Genomic DNA, 17,106 nt, shown 5'->3' on the forward strand with positions numbered 1-17,106 from the left:
GCTCGTGTTCTCTCTCTCTCCCTGAAATAAATAAATAAAATCTTAAAAAAAAAAAAATACCGTCAGTACATAGCTGCCTCCACCATCTTGCTAGCAGCTTTTACAACTACTTGGGAATTTACACTGGAAGGTGAGGTGTTAAAAGATGTCCTAGAATTTTAGAGCATGAAACGCTACAAATGTGCCCATTAGGACTCTTTCCTTGCAAGTGAGAGCAAAGAATTTATTGGTTCCTATAGCTGGTAGGTCTGGTTCAAATACTGCCCCCAGAGCTGCACTGGGGGACTCTCCTCTGTCTCCTTCCCTCTGCTTCCCTCTCCCTCCCATCCTCCCTTTCTCTCTCTCTTTCTCTCTCCCTCTGTTTCTGTGTCCCCTTACCTGTTGTACATGTGCTTTCCACAGAGAACAAGGTAGCTGTCAGCAGCACGGCAGAGCTGAGCAAACCCAGCAGAAAGAGTCAGTGCTAATAGCTCTAGCAGCTAGGTCCCAATGAGGATGCTGATAGGGCGGCATGCTGACTAGGTTTCTGTGCCCATCTTTGAATCGATCCCCATAGCCAGCTGGCTGGACACATTCTGGCCAGGCCAGAGTCACAGTCCCCCTTCCAGTGATAAAGGAGGGGCAGGAGAAGAGAGGGGACTGGGAAGATGGAGACTATCACCCGAAGGACGAGGGCTGTGTTTCCCACAGGAAGACAATGGAGAGGATGCTGGGCAGACAGAAATAACAGGTGTTCACAACAAACGCCTTCTCTGTGCCAGGTGTATGCAATTTGAAAAGAACCTAAAAGGTCACTTAATAATAATAACATTTAAAAATACAACGGGTAAATGTGTGTTGAATGGCTACTGTCTCCACGGGTGTGGACCCTGTCAATGCCCCTTCCTTGCATGCCAATCCCAACTTCCACACTGAGTCCCTGCACCTTATCGCCTAGAGCTTTCTCTGAATGCTGAAGCCCACTTCACCCGCCCATTGGGAATTAACCACCCACCCCCGGCAGCCCTTACACACGGTCTGATGGTAGGTGATGGATAAATACCCCAGCTCCCCAGCCTCAGGTAGGGGAGCTCCAGAGTTCCCTGGAGGGACTGAGCTCCAGTTGTGCACTAATTGATAGAACACTTTACAGCTTCCTTCCCTTCTCTGTCTCACTTATGTACTCCCTACTGGTGTTTCCTAGGATGACCTCCTTAATAAACAGCTTGTACTTGAATTTCTTGTCCCAGGGTCTGCTTCTGGGGAACCCAAACTATAGCAGCCAGGAGGCACTTAGATAAGCTATTTTTTTGTATTGCCTCTGAGCATTCTTACAACAATCACATGGACACTATTATTATGCTATGATATCTTACACACAAAGAAAGGGGGTCCTTGGTCAAGGCCATACAGGAAACAGCAAAGCCAGGATTCAAAAGTAAGTAGATTCCAACACACACTTAATGGCTATCCCATGCTACCTGAGAGTTTACAATATCTCTATAGCTGTCCAGCTTCCAGGATCACTGTAAATGAACCAGAGAAATTATGGTTATGTCCTGTAGAATCTGAAAGTAAAATGTGATGGGGCGCCTGGTTGGCTCAGTCGATTGGGCGTCTGCCTTTGGCTCCCCCCCCTCGTGTGCTCTCTCTCTCTCTCTCTCTCAAATGAATAAATAAAATCATAAAATAAATAAATAAATAAGTGGGAAATGTGAGCTGAAGAGTCATGGGTCTTGCACAGAGTAGTTGCTCATCAATGAGTTGGAATAACTCATTACTAAATTAATGGTTGAAATAACAGGTGGCAGTTTTCAGTTTACAGGACGTTATTAATGTTGTTCTTTTCTGCCATCCTTGAAAAAGAGAAGCTGCCCCTTCTCAAAATTAATTCTCCAGCATAAAATGTTCCTAAACTCAATGTCAGTGACAGTCTCTCTGGATTATGGTAAAGTAATCCTCTTCAGGGTGGGAGAAAAACCGGGCTCAACTGAGCTCTATTTCATTTTGGAAGAATAATACATGTTGGTCTTTTGGGGAAAAAAATATGACTTTAAAATATGCATACATTTATCTTAGACACTTAGACAGCTTAGGTTTGCCTAAGAAAAAGGATTTAAGTAAAGTCTCATTTACCCTTTCCATTTTATATGTCTATGATTGCACATGAAAATAATTTTTCCATCATTTTAGGTAGCACGTGCATAAAAGTGCAAACAAGCATAATGAAATGTCACTGAGATAATTGTCTATTTCCTGATTTAGCGGAATGAGCATTAAATCAAGAGTTGTAAAGCTGAGTTGTGGGAGCTACTTATTTATCTTTTCTGTGCTCCAGTAGTCTTTTCTGCAAGATGAGGGCTTTGGTTTAGGGATTACTGGCATCCTTCTAGCCCCAAAATTTTCTGACATGCAAGGAGAAATATTTGTTCACCGCCAGCCTTATTTAAGAAGTAAATTAAGGAGGCTTGGGGAATTACTCACTCTACCTTATTTGTCTATTTATCATACATAAGCATCTGCTTCACATGTTATAATTGACACAGAGGAAGTCCTTCTGTGCCCAGAGCACAACCAAAGTTTCTAGACAGTGTCCTCATTGTGGGAAATGCGTCCTGAATTTACTTCCTGACTCAGAATGTTTTTCTTTAATCTGAGGTTGCCCATAGGTATATACTTCAGTGGACATTTAATGTTACATGGCAAGAAGCTATTTTCATATTGTTGGTCAATTTAGATTTTGTTTAAAAACACGAAACACAATGAGCACTGAATAATTGTTTGCGGGCAAGGAAATGGAAGAACTCAAAAAGGGTAAGGGAAACCTCATATCTCAGCCAAGTCAAGTCAGAAATTGAGCATATCTGAGGGGGTCAGGAAACCCCCCACCCTTATTAGCTAAGCCTACTTGCTCGAATATCCTAAAGAAATAATTAATGAAGTCGAAATCTGCATCTAAGTTTCCAATGGTGCTCTCCAAACATTTTAAGTTATTAAGTCAAACCAAATGGCTCTCTCTCTTCTTTGGTGCTGCCTGCAGGGATGACAGCCATCTCCTACTCAGCATCAGACCTCTGGTGAAGCCCAAGATTGTTAAAAAGAGGACCAAGAAGTTCATTCCGGACCAGTCAGACTGATATGTCAAAATTAAGCGCAACTGGCGGAAACTCAGAAGCATTGACAATAGGGTGCTCAGAAGATTCATGGGCTAGATCTTGACGCCCAGCATTAGTTACTGGAGCAACAAGGAAACAAAGCACATGCTGCCCAGTGGCTTCTAGAAGTTCCTCGTCCACAACGTCAAGGAGCTTGAGGTGTCGCCGATGTGCAACAAATCTCACCGCGCAGAGATTGCTCACAGTGTCTCCTCCGAGAACCACAAAGCCACTGTGGAAAGAGCAGCCCAGTTGGCCATCAGAATCGCCGATCCCAATGCCAGGTTGTGCGGTGAAGAAAATGAATAGATAGCTTATGTGCATATCATATTTGTGTTCATAAAACCATAAAACTAAAAAAAAAAAGAAAAAGTGGCATTGTCTGTTTTTGACCACTTTTGATTTATAAAAGAGCAATTTTGTGTCATTCAGCCTAATAATTTAAAGTGTTTGAGGAGTATATTGAAGGCAGATATCCTAAAAGACAAAGCACTAAAGGATGCCTGGAGGGGAGATTGAATTCCTAAGGAAAACTAGATAGGGCATCAATAAAGGATGGTTTTCATTGGTGGCTTACAAAACCCAGTTGTGGTTGTTGTTGTTGTTTTAATTGATCTGTGCGTGGCAGTTTGTGAATCATAGATGTACTTATAAGAGCTTTACTGCAGCATCCCAGAAATCCATTAATTCTTAAAACTCCAAACTCTGCTTTTTTTTAAGTGAAACAAATATTACCAGGATAGACTAACAACTTGGTTATGTTTTTTTGGTTTTGTTTGTTTTTAATGGTGAAGCCACCTGTAAACAAAGAACACATTAGGTGGAGATTATCAAACCTTTAGGCTGAGCATTGCCCCTGATGTATTGTGGCAACTGATTGGCAGGGGAAGAACAGATAAAATGCTCTTCCTAAGCTATGGGGACAGGTTACCTAGTAACCATAGAATGATTAAATTCTGTTCACAGAGACTTGTTCTCTTAATTGGACAGAAAGATTTAAAGAACACAGCTGGAGAGCGACTGGAGCCATGGAGGACTGTGACAGGTGTCAGTGGGCCTCATATCAGCAGTTCTAGCAGCCTTCACTTAAGGGCCACAGTATGTGATTGAATCCTTTGTTAGTAATAAGCGGCTAAGCTGCCTACAGAGCCAGAATTCTGTGCTCTTCCCACCTATAGGAAAAATGAAGATAAGGTATGGAATGGAACACATTAAATGCAGTGCAAACTCCACGTGGCATTATAGTTCTGAGAGTGATCACTTTCTGTGTACAAGATTGTGTTTGTGCTCAGATATCAAAGTTCTATTCCTTACTAGAACGCAGAGTGGTCATTTGGGGTCAGTATATCCTGTTATCGCTCTCTTTTGTCTGTTAGGCACATCCTGCTTTATAGAGAATTATGGTCATTCCGTTCTCCCCTGCTTTGACAGTAAAATTAAGAAAAACCAAGTTCTAGGTTGACAATGATTAAGATTTTTTTTTTATCCATTAAGGACCTTTAGGTAACACAATCATTTTTTCCTGTGCTCAAAAAAGAACTCAACATGCATGTCACTAACTGTAATTGGAAAAGCTCTACCTGTGAGTCACTTTTAAAAATGTTTTCCATGGGGCACCTAGCTGGCTCAGTTGGTTGAGTGCCCGACTTTTGATTTCGGCTCAGGTCATGATCTTAGGGTTATGAGATTGAGCCCCAGATTGGGCTCTGCGCTAGGCGTGGAGCCTGCTTAAGATTCTCTCTCTCTCCCTCTGCCCCTCCCCTCCCCGCTTGTGCTCTCTCTCTAGGAAAAAAAAAAAAATGTTTTTCAGGTATACCTTATACTCCTTGAGTAAGATTTATAAGTTAATATTGCCTCGGTTTGGCAGCTTTCCTAACAGGGATGCAGCTTAAAATTTTCTTAAAGCCCCCCCCAGTGACAAACAACAAATTAATCCATAACATGCTAATACCTCCAAGCTGCAAGTTCTGTTTTCTCTTTTAGTATTAGATGAATCAATAGCTACAGTACTTTGATTGGAGAATGACTAAGAGATAGTCAATAGCTCACAGTCTCAAGTGCTCTTCAGTCACCAAAACCTAAGGGATTTTATTTTGAAACTGAAGTCAACACAAAGTGCACACCCATCCTGTAATTCTACTTCTCTTACTCTGCCCTGTTATCTATTTCTTTTAAAAAATTTTTTCCTAAATATTTGTTTTTGTCCTTCAGGGACTTTAGGGATTAAAATATGTTCATAAGAACCCAATGAATGGAAAAAGATTATCTTGGGCTTTTACATCTTGTTGCTTTTATTGCATTTATTGGATAATTTTCACTGTGGTGTTAAGCATGTCCCAACAGACAAACATGAGTTCCAGGAATCCTCTGAATTATGAAACTAAGGGTTATCTATAAATATATAGATTAAATGTATAAATAATAATATAATATGTTTTTAAAAATGTAAAATAAAATGCAATAAACAAACTATGTATTATATGTATTAGACTATATATTACGGTATGTGTGATATATAGTTTATTTTATTCATATCTCTAGTTCCAAAGGGTTTAGAGCTCCTCCAATAAAATATAGGTTTAATTGAGCCATTAAAAAAGCCACCTGCCTAAGAAAGGGAATTAGAGATAAATAGAAAAATAGGCTATGAATAATTATTGCAACTGAGCATAAATCTTAGTTTCAAGCTTCCTGTCAGCTAAGACAAAAAGGGAAACCCAATAATAAAAGTAAGCATGCCAATTCATTAGGGAAGAAAAAGATTTTCCATCTAAAATATATAAATTTCTAGATATCAATAAAAAATACATCATTGGAATAATTTAGTAACATGAAATTCATATTTAAATATACAATAAAAGGTCTTTAGGCATGCCAATTCTCCAAGTCTATTGCACCTGGTAGTGATCCCTCACCAATGGAAGGGTGTTTCTGGGAACTAACTCTACCATAAGCTCATACTGGCTGCACGCATCTGCCTATGATCACAATTGCCTCTTGGGAATAGCAACCAGAAAGGATCCTCTCTTGTTTATACACACTGAGTGAAAGCCAAAGACAAATTAAATTGAACTTATGATAATATGTTCGCTGCTAAAATTGGAGAGAAAAAAGTAAATTCTTGAAAGAATTGGAACAAAATACTTAAATAATGAAAGTAGATGGCTTCAGTTGAAGTTGGATACCAAGCAATGTTGTCTCCAGAGCACTCTCCCGGTCTTGGAGATTCTTTCCTATTCCAAAGCAGTATCTACTTTTCATCCTAAATTTTACTTTCATAAGAGTAGCTGGCATCACCTTTATGTGAATCAAGTCACGGTGTTACCTCTCCCAGGGGTGTTTGCCCTTTAAGCTTTCGCTCTAATTCGATTTAACAGATGCTTACTGGAGGCCTACTATATGCAAGCAAGGTACTTTCCAGATGCTAGTAGTGCAATAAAAGGCTTCATGTTCTTAGATAGGGATTTCAAGCATCAGTGAATAGGTAGGCAAGATAGTTTTCGTTCTCTGGGTAACATCTTACTCTCTGCCCCTGTATCCTTCTAAATGACCTTTGTTGTTGGGGCCACAGAGCCATCACACATACTTACACATTCCTCAAATTTTTAGTCTAATTTTCTCCTTTTCCTAATCTTAGAGAACCAGGAGTTCAGGTGTTAGTGTAGCTGAATTTCTGGCTTATTCCCCTTTCCTTGTCATAGGATTCCTGACTTACTCCCTTATGTCTGAATTTTTCTGATACCCCAGTTTTTCCTTAGAAGAGAGAAAAATATTATGTGTTGAAAACTTCATTTTAGGGGTGCCTGGGTGGCTCAGTTAGTGAAGCATCTGCCTTCGGCTCAGGTCATGATCCCAGGGTCCTGGGATCGAGCCCACATAGGGCTCCCTGCTCGGCAGGAAGCCTGCTTCTCCCTCTCCCACTCCCCCTGCCTGTGCTCTCTCTCTTGCTGTGTCTCTCTGTCTACCTCTGTCAATTAAATAAATAAATAAAATCTTTAAAAAAAGAAAAAGAAAACCTCGTTTTATTTTCCAGGCAGTGTACACAGTAATCCTTGCAACTACAATGTTAGTAGCGTCATTTACATTTAAAAAAGGAGGGCCTGAGGCTCAGAGAGGTTTCCAAACAAGGACCCAAGCTGGGAGGTGGCAGAAAAGTTCCACATATCTGACTCCAAAGCCAGTTCTTTTGCCATCACAGCAGCCGTTCTCAAAGGGGGTGCAATTTTGCCCTTCCCCCAAGGAAATTTGGCAATATCTGGAGACATTTTTGTCACAAACAGAGGTGGAGTGGTGGGTTACTACTGTCATCTAGTGGGTGGAGGCCATGGATGCTGCTAAACATCCTACTATGTACAGGGCACCTCCCACAACAAAGAATTATGCACCCAGCCCAAAATGTCCATGGTGCCACTAAGAGAAGCCAGTGCTACATTACAGAACGCTCCCTGCCCTATTCCGATCTCATTTCCAAGGATCCAAAGGTAGGTAACTGCTTCAAAATTAAACAAATTGTAGAAAGCGACAGACCAATCAACGCCTTGTTCATATTACAACTCTCTTCCAGAATAAAGAAAAACAGATTGGAGCCTTAAGATGAAAATGCTGGGTGTGCGGAGAGAAGAGGGGTAGAGCGCAGTAAGCAGAAAGGAAATGCAAACTAGTTTTTTAAACTGAGTTTAAAAATCAGGATGTAAATGTATAGATTTTTTTCATCCCCAGGATTTTCAATAATAATCCAAATGTTCACGCACTGCTTTGAAATTTAACTATTTGGACCTGGTTAAATTTACCCTGACCTCAACCAACATTTGCGTTCGATTTTTTTTCCGGGACCCAGGGGACGTGGATGCCAGATGAGGCCACCTTGTCTCCTCTTCCCGCAGGGACAAGACCTGCCAGGTGCTGGTGACTTGGCTCCTGACAAGAGCCCGCTCTGTGGACGGCTCGCAGGATCCCAGAGCCACAGACAGGCGTTTGGGACACTTTCCCAGCCCACGGCCCCCACCCTCAACTGCTCCCGCCCTCCCTCCGGGTACCCCCGGGGGCGGGGCTGCGGGAGAGCACGTCCTTGCGCCGTGACGTCAGAATCCCAGCGCCTTGGCCCCGGCCCTTAGCAACCGGCCTGGCGACGGTCTCCAGCAGCTGCGGCCCCGCGCCGGCTCCTGCGCGCCGATCGTGTGCTGCGGGGCCCGGCCCGGCCCGGCCCGGCCCGGGGAAGGACCGAAGGGGACCTAACGTGTCCCCACGGCGGCTGCAAGAGAATCTAAGCATGGATGGCAGCCGGAGAGGTAAAGGGAGCTCTCGCGGTGACGGCAGCCTCGCGCCGGCCCTCACTCCGGGCCTGGGATCCGGGATGCGGGTCGCGGGTGCGCGGGTCCAGGCAGCGCCCAGGGGGCTTCCGGTCGCCTGTTCAGTCGCCACTGTTGATCGAGGTGTTACCCCGCGCACAGGAGGAGGCCCTCCTTGCTCAGAATCTGTGGCCCTGACTGCTGGGACCCCGGTCGCCTGAACTCGGGAGCATGCAGCCTTTTTTACCTCGGTGGCTCCGAGGCAGAGGAACTAAATTTGTTCTTTGGAGTCAGACCTCCCAGAGCCCCAGATCAAGCCCCGCTGCTCTCCGCAAGGGTGACACCCAATTTCCTCATCTCTCGAATGTGGCAGTAAAACATCCATGTCAGAGTTCTTGAAAATTAAATGCAGATAATATAAATGCAGATAATAACTCCTGGCATATTTTAAGTAATCAGTAAATATGAAATCGTCCTTCTGTAATCACCTCCCTCCCCACAAAACAAGTAACCCAGGGTTTCTCTAACTTTAATGTGAATAGGAATCCTCTGGGAATCGTGTTAAAATGCAGATTATGGTTCAGTAAGTCTGGTGGGGGCTGAGATTTTGCATTTCTCATAAGCTGCCAAATAATACAGTGTTGCTGGCTACAGTTTTAGTGGCAAAGGACTAATCCATAATCACTGTGTACACCTGCACTTTCCTGAATACTCTCTGGGTCAAGTGGACATCACGGTGGAACTCTTGGGGCCATATAACTTTAAATCTCTGTGAATTGGCTCAATCCAAATAATTTGCATTTTCACATTTTCTCAGCAAGTAGAATTCTTGCCTCAAGCCAGATAAAGTAATCTCCAGATCCTCCCCCTCCCAATTATCACTTTTAAAAGTATCTTTAAACCAAGCTGCTGGATGGTTCCTTGCAATAAGTCTTGCTTTGAATATGAGCGTGCCTTTATTATGTAATCATTGGTCAAAATAAGTGCTGTTCTGAATATAGGAGATGACTATCCATTGATAGCAAACTGTATATTCTGACACTCTATCAACCTAAATTCCAGAAAAAGCAAACCAACATGCCTTTTTGGTTTTTAGAAATTTTGCAACATAAGCTACCCTTGCTGTGTACCAGAAATAATTCTCAAGCTATGTCTTGATAGGTATTATCCTCATTTCACAGCAAATAAACTAAGAGATCATAAATAACTTGCCAGGGTCACAGTAAGTGGCAGAACAAGCTTTATATCCAGATGAGGAGCGTGAACCCCTAAAGCCATTGTTTTTTGTTTACTATCCCATGGCAGAAGTGGGAGTATGAGAAAGGACGTATGTAAAATTTCAATTATACAGGCATACCTCGGAGATATTGCAGAATCTGTTCTGCTGCAATAAAGCAGGTATCTCAATAAAGTGAGTCAAATGAATATTTTGGTTTCCCAGTGTATATAAAAGTTGTGTTTACCCTACACTGTAGTCTATTAAGTATGCAGTAACATTATGTCTAAAAAAACAATGTACATGCCCTCATTTAAAAATACTTTATTGCTAAAAAATGCTAACCATTATCTGAGCTTTCAGCAAGTAGTAATCTTTTTGCTGCTGATGGGTCTTGCATTAATGTTGATGGCTGCTGACTGGTCAGGGTGGTGGTTGCTGACCATTGGGGTGACTGTGGCAATTTCTTAAAATGAAACAACATTGGGGGTGCCTGGCATGCTCAGTGGAGCATGTGACTCTTGATCTCTAGGTCATGAGTTTGAGCCCCACGCTGGGTGTAGAGATTACTTTTAAAAAATGAAATCTTTAAAAAAAAAAAAAAGAAGGAAGGAAAAAGAAGACAACATTGAAGTTTGCCATGTCGATTGACCCTTCCTTTCATGAATGATTTCTCTGTAGCATGTGGTATTGTTTGATAGCATTTTACCCACAGTAGAGCTTCTTTCAAAACTGGAGTTAATTCTGTCAGCTAAGTTTATGTAGTATTCTAAATCCTTTGTTGTCATTTCAACGATCTTCACAGCATCTTTACCAGGAATAGATTCCATCTCAAGAAACCACTTTCTTTGCTTGTCTTTAAGAAACAGCTCCTCATCTGTTAAAGTTTTATTGTGAGATTGCAGCAATTCAGTCACATCTTCAGGTTCTACTTCTAATTCTAGTTCTCTTGTTATTTCTGTCACATCTGCAGATACTTCCTCCGCTGAAGTCTTGAACCCCTCAGTCATCCATGAGGGTTGGAATCAATTTCTTCCAAATTCATATTAATGTTGATATTATTACTTCTTCGTACAAATCACAAATATTCTTAATGGCATCTAGAATGGTGAATCCTGTCCAGAAGGTTTTCAATTTACTTTGCCCCAATCCATCAGTGGAATGGCAGCTCTAGCCTTATGAAATGTATTTCTTAAATAATAAGACTTGAAAGTTGAAATTACTCCTTGATCCATGGGCTGCAGAGTGGATATTGTGTTAGCAGACATGAAAACATTAATCTCATTGTATATCTCCATCAGAGCTTTTGGGTGACCGGGTACATTGTCAATGAACTTAGTAATATTTTGAAAGGAATCTTTTTCTGAGCAGTAGGTCTGAACAGTAAGCCTAAAATATCCACTGAGGGGCGCCTGCGTGGCTCAGTTGGTTAAGCGACTACCTTCGGCTCAGGTCATGATCCCAGGGTCCTGGGATTGAGCCCCACATCGGACTCCCTGCTCAGCAGGAGCCTGCTTGTCCCTCTTCCTCTCCCCCTGCTTGTGCTCTCTCTCTCTCTCTCTCTTTCTGTCAAATAAATAAAAATAAAATCTTAAAAAAAAAGAATCCATTGAGCCCACCCAGAGACACCAAAAACAACAACAACAAAACACCCTATTCATTAAACTGTGTTATAAACAAATGTGCTGTTACGTGGGGATTGTTGTTCTATTTATAGAGCACTGACACAGCAGATGTAGCATAATTCTTAACGGCCCTAGGATTTTCAAAAATGGTAAATGAGCATTGGCTCCAACTTAAAGTCACCAGCTGCATTAACCCCTAACAAGAGAGTCGCCTGTCCTTTGAAGCATTAAAGCCAGGCGTGGACTTCTCCTCGGAGGCTATGAAAGTCCCGGATGGCATCTTCTTCCAATATAAATCTGTTTCATCTACATTGAAAATCTGTTTAGTGTAGCCACCTTTATTATCTTAGCTAGATCTTCTGGATAATTTGCTGCTTCACCTTATACTTTTATGTTATAGAGATGGCTTCTTTTCCTTAAACCTCATGAACTAACCCCTGCTAGCTTCAGACTTTTCTTCTGCAGCTTCCTTACCTCTCTCAGCCTTCATAGAAATAAAGAGAATTGGGGGCTTGCTCTGGATTGGGCTTTGCATTTTTTGTTTTTTGTTCTAGTTTTTGTTTTTTTGGATTAGGCTTTGGTTTAAGGGAATGTTGTAGCTGGTTTAGTCTTTTATCCAGACCACTAAAACTTTCTACATGTCAGCAATAAGGCTATTTCACTTTCTTATCATTTATGTGTTTCCTGGAACAGCACTTTTAATTTCCTTCAAGAACTTTTCTTTTGTATGTATAACTTGGCTAAGTGTTTGACACAAGGGACCTAGATTTGGCATATCTCAGCTTTGAACATGCCTCCCTCACTAAGCTTAATCATTTCTAACTTGATTTAAAGTGAGATGCATGCAACTGTTCCTTTCACTTGAACACTTAGAGGTCATTGTAGGGTTATTAATTGGCCTAATTTCAATATTGTTGTTTCTCAGGGAATAGAGAGGTCCAAGAAGGAAGAGATGTGGAGGAATGGCTGTTCGATAGAACAGTCAGTCAGAACATACAACATTTATCAAGTTCCCCTGGATTCAGATCCAAAATCTGAGTCTATTACACACAATTGTCGTGTAATCTTGGGCAAATTACATGCTTTACCTCTTTGTGCTTCACTGTAAAGTGGGGATAATGATAATACCTATCTCATAGGATTGTTGTAAGGATTAAATGAATTTATAGCTACCAAGTGCTGAGAACAGTACCTGCCTGGCACAGTTAGTATTCAGTATATTAGCTTTTGACTACAAGTGAAGAAACCCAATTCAAACTGGTTTAGAGATTTTTAGCTCCTGTAGAGAAACGTCTAGTAACGTCTAGTAATGTCAAACATGGTTAGATTCAGGGACTCAAATGAAATTACTGTCTTCCATTTCTCTCTGTTAGGCTTCATTCTCAGACAGGTTCCCTATACGGTACAAGACAGCCACTAGGAATGCCAGGCTTCTTTGTCTTACGCTGGGCTCCAGCCCAGTAGAGAGAGTATCTCTTTCCTGATAGTTCCAGTAAAAGTCCCAGGATTGTGTGTCATTGGCTGGACTTGGATCACATCCTTATTCCTGATTCACTGAACATAACTGGTCAGATTTGGGTTATATGCCCACCCCTGAGCTGTGGGATAAGCTCTACTTGAATTACTTGGGCTAAAAGTAAGGCAAGAGTGGTTCCCCAAGTGCAAGTTGAAGGTCCTATTTCCAGATAAAGGGACATGGGATTCTAGGCAGGCAGAATGTGAGACACTTTGTTTTCCCCCAGAGAAACAAGGTTTGCTGGAGAGGTTTTATTGGTCATTTTGCTTTCTTTGTGTGTTTAGGTCTCAGATCCCCTTCTTTCCTTGTAGAAACAAACTATGCTAATTTCATGACTGTCATTACCAACTCAAATGGTATCACCTTGACTTCTCTTGTTCTAAATAATAAGTTAATTTTTTTCCTTCCTGCCCTCTAGCCTGTGATAGAGAGGGATCTTCTCAGATAATCAGATCTCAAGTATTTTTTATTTTAGTCTGTTCTAGCAGGCTTTGTTCTCTGGTCCTGGATTTTAGTTCTATCTCGATACCTCTCTTTCCATTTTCAATCATCCATATTTCTTCCAGACTTTGTGTCCCTTCCACACCTTAGCTTATAGCAGCCCACCTGATAGCAGACTGACCATTTTACCATCTTAAAAACATATCTTAGGGATCCACTATTCTTATTTTGCGTGTTAAATTCCATTAAAATCTATAACTCAGCCTTCTTATCTTGAAGGTTACTCCTCAAAACACAATTCACTTTTAGGGGAGAGAAATTAATTTTGTGATGAGGTATATATCTAATTTTCTGACATTCCATCTTGTCTGAAAGATGAGACGCTGACTTTAGCGGAGATAGCAAGGATCCAAACAAGAGCGTAAGGGGTTGGACGAGATGAACCTTATATCTTTTAATAATTAAGTTCTGATTCTGACATTTTATACATATATTTTACATATAGTAACATTGTATAATTTCTAATTTACCAAACTACTTTGTGAGAGGATTACTTTCTTAAAATTATTTTTAAGAACAGACTTACTTATGATTAACTGAAATAGTTAATGTATATGTGTTAACTCAAAATCTCACTTCTATGTCTCAAAATCATTAAAAAATCTGGTGGGTCAGTGGTGTACAGAATAAAATTAATATATATCAAATAACATAAGTGAGGTATTTGTCATTTTATCCAGTGAAACTAAAGTCTCAGGGTACAGCTGTTCTGAGAACAACTTACTTTCTTAAAAGAGAAAGCCTTTTATCTTCTACAGCAATAGAATTTTTGTCTGTCTGATGTATCATTGCTGATTAGTATCATGATTGAATAAAATTTTAAACAATTCTGATAGCTAAAATCAAAGATACAGTTATTATTTTTAAATATTCAATATTGTTGTTTCTGTACAAGTTGTGTTTGATTTATCCTAATTTATATTTTTTTGTTAAAAGTCAGAGCAACCTCTGTCCTTCCCAGATACGGTCCACCATGCCTATTTAAAGGACACTTGAGCACCAAAAGTAATGGTAAGTGAGGTATTTAGTGGTAAAAGATTACGTGTGAAAAGGTTGACTGTTTCCTTTATTTGTAAAGTGTAGGACATGATGAAAAATTACTTCATTTAATCAGTATTGAACTTCATATTGTTAATTACAATTAAATATTATAGGAATTCTTGAGATGAGGGAATTTAGGAAGCCATCCTTTCAAAGTAGTGTTGTGCCCAGGATGTGGCCCTGGCCTCTGCCTGCTCCCTCCTGCGGCTCCAGCCCTGCTCTCCTCTGTGCCGGCAGACCTCCTGGCTTCCGGCACGCCTTCCTTGGTGAAGTGGTGATTAGGGGGTTAGTTAAAGACACTGGCACTAAAAAGGAAAAGTTGTGCAGAGAAAAAGAGCACTTGAAAAATACATTTTGTATCAGGAGTGAACACCTGTGATTTTACTTTTCCAACTGGATTTCTAGATTCTATGAGAAAGAAATCTGTATTTTCTGTATTTTCACATTTTAAAGCCTTTAAATTTTTAATGTGAACTTAAAATATATTTTTATAATGATAGATTCAAAATTTAAACTCTGGGTTTTTTAAGGCAAAATAGTTGAAAGTCTTTTTTTCCTTATTTACATGAAAAATCTTTGATACTGGTTCCTCTAAAAGTGAAAGAAGGATCACATTTTCAGTTAACTTATTTCTTGTAATAAAATATATGTACACATAGATCAGAGTCATCAATGTTGAAAAATTATTTTTAACTAAAAATTTAAAACTAGATGTAAAGAATACATACATTAGAAAAGCAGAAGGAACAACAATAAATAGTTGGCTAACTTTTTTTTTAAGAATATATATGCAACTACAAAAAAAAAAAAGAATATATGTGCAGAACTGGTACAGGTTTAGTGGATCTAAGTAGGAGGCTGCCTGGGTTCTCGTCAGCTGTGGGACCTTGAAGACCTTATTCACATCTCTCTACCTTAGTTTCCATTTCTATTAAATGGTGATAATAATGACTAAATGAGTGTTTACCTGTCAAGAGCTTAGAACAATGCATGCATGGTACCTATTCAGTAAATTTTAATAGTAGTAATAGTATCAAGCTTATCATTATTGTACATCCTTGTATTATGCATAGAATTTCCCTAGAAGGATGCATAAAAATAGTAGCAGAGTATACTTCTGGGAAGGGAAGGGAGGGGTCATGGCAGGAAGTTCACTTATTTTTCAATCTTTATATGCTGTTTTAGCTGTTGACTTTTTAAAACTATATGTATGTATTCTCAAAATCAGCTTTTAATGTTTAAAAGTTATGCCTACATTTATTTACATTTTATACATTTATACTTATATAAATTTCTAAGATTTCTTTTAAACAGTTTAGATGAGGTTGAGAAGTTTAATGTCATAGAATTTCTATGTGACTGTATTTGTCTTAAGATAGTCCTAATATTTCAAGAAGAGTGCGGTAAACTGATGGTGTTTTCAGGTGTAAAATTAGAAGTTGCCTCTCAGAAAAGAATCTTTGCATAGTTTTTGAGTTTCAAATTTGATTTATTCAACTATTAACAATGCTAACATTTTATAATCAGGCAAGTGGCTAAACATTTTTACGAGATTGAGGTCTGTCAATAAGAAACAGTTTTGTAAATACAATGATAGATTATATTCTAGAATCTCTTCCCAAACTCTCAGTCTTAGAAAGGTTTGAACCCAAGTAGTCAATAGCTTGTCAGTTATCGGTGCAAGATTAAGGCTAGGACATATTCAGCATCACAGATACGTCAGTATGTTCATGGTTAATTTTCAGAACATTTTATAAAAATGAGCTTAATAATCAGTATCTTGTTTATCTCATGATGATTTTTATATTCTAAATACATAATGATTAAATATGTTTTAATTTTTAGCTTTTTGCACTGACTCCTCCTCTCTCAGACTAAGTACTCTCCACCTGGTCAAGAATCACATGGCTGTTCACTATAATAAAATCCTTTCAGCCAAAGGTAAAAATGTGCAAATGTGAACTTTCTATACCCAGTTTAAACCTCAGCTTCCTTTCTAATTAGGGTAAATCTGTAGCAAAAATGAATATATATATAAATGGATTTGTGTTTGGTGTGGTGAGATATCAACTGTTAACTCTAACTTTTATACGTAGAAAATTCAGAATGCCATTTTTATTAACTATATTTGATATCTGTATAATAACTACATTATTACATTTTACCTGTGTTATCTGTAACACATTTTTGTGGTTAGATGTTGATCTTAATATAATAAGTTTGTAATCTGCTTTTTTGTTTTCAAATCTACTATAGAAATCGTACAAAGAGGATGCCAGCTATTACTTTTTTCTTTTTTGTTGCTTTATTGAGATAATAATATACAATAAAATGCACTAATTTTAAGTGTACAGTTAAGTGTTTTGGAACATATATACATTTGTATAATCACCACAACAGTCATCCTATAACAGGGATCAGCTAACTACAGCTCATAGGCCAAATTCTCCTGCCACTTATTTTTGTACAGCTCTTGAACTAAAAAATGATATTTATATTTATGTTATTAAATGGTCAGAAAAAATCAAAAGAACAATATTTCGGGGCACCTGGGTGGCTCAGTTGGTTAAGCAACTGCCTTTGGCTCAGATCATGATCCTGGAGTCCCTGGATCGAGTCCCGCATTGAGTCCCGCATTGCATCGGGCTCCCTGCTCAGCGGGGAGTCTGCTTCTCCCCCTGACCCTCCCCCATCGTGTGCTCTCTCTCATTCTCTCTCTCTCAAATAAATAAATAAAATCTTAAAAATATATATATTTCGTAACATGTGAAAGTCACATGAAATT

The 17,106-nt window shown here is 39.6% G+C and overlaps 1 protein-coding gene across 8 annotated transcripts in view; it reads left to right on the forward strand.

Moving 5' to 3' along the window:
• Positions 1-8,214: 8,214 nt before the first annotated feature.
• SPATA7 (spermatogenesis associated 7) overlaps positions 8,215-17,106 on the forward strand; it is a 44,001-nt gene continuing 35,109 nt past the window's right edge. For 2 of the 8 annotated variants that reach the window (XM_036087739.2, XM_036087742.2), the window contains exons 1-3: positions 8,215-8,422; positions 14,217-14,291; positions 16,167-16,262. In XM_036087739.2, coding sequence (XP_035943632.1) covers positions 8,404-8,422; positions 14,217-14,291; positions 16,167-16,262 — 190 coding nt within the window. In that variant the 5' untranslated portion in view covers positions 8,215-8,403. Of the gene's footprint in view, positions 8,423-14,216; positions 14,292-16,166; positions 16,263-17,106 lie in introns of those variants that run through there. The other 6 variants (XM_036087743.2, XM_036087744.2, XM_036087745.2 and 3 more) reach the window with 4 other exon arrangements.

This window comes from Halichoerus grypus, chromosome 8, assembly GCF_964656455.1.
Source record: "Halichoerus grypus chromosome 8, mHalGry1.hap1.1, whole genome shotgun sequence".
Taxonomy (NCBI): domain Eukaryota; kingdom Metazoa; phylum Chordata; class Mammalia; order Carnivora; family Phocidae; genus Halichoerus; species Halichoerus grypus.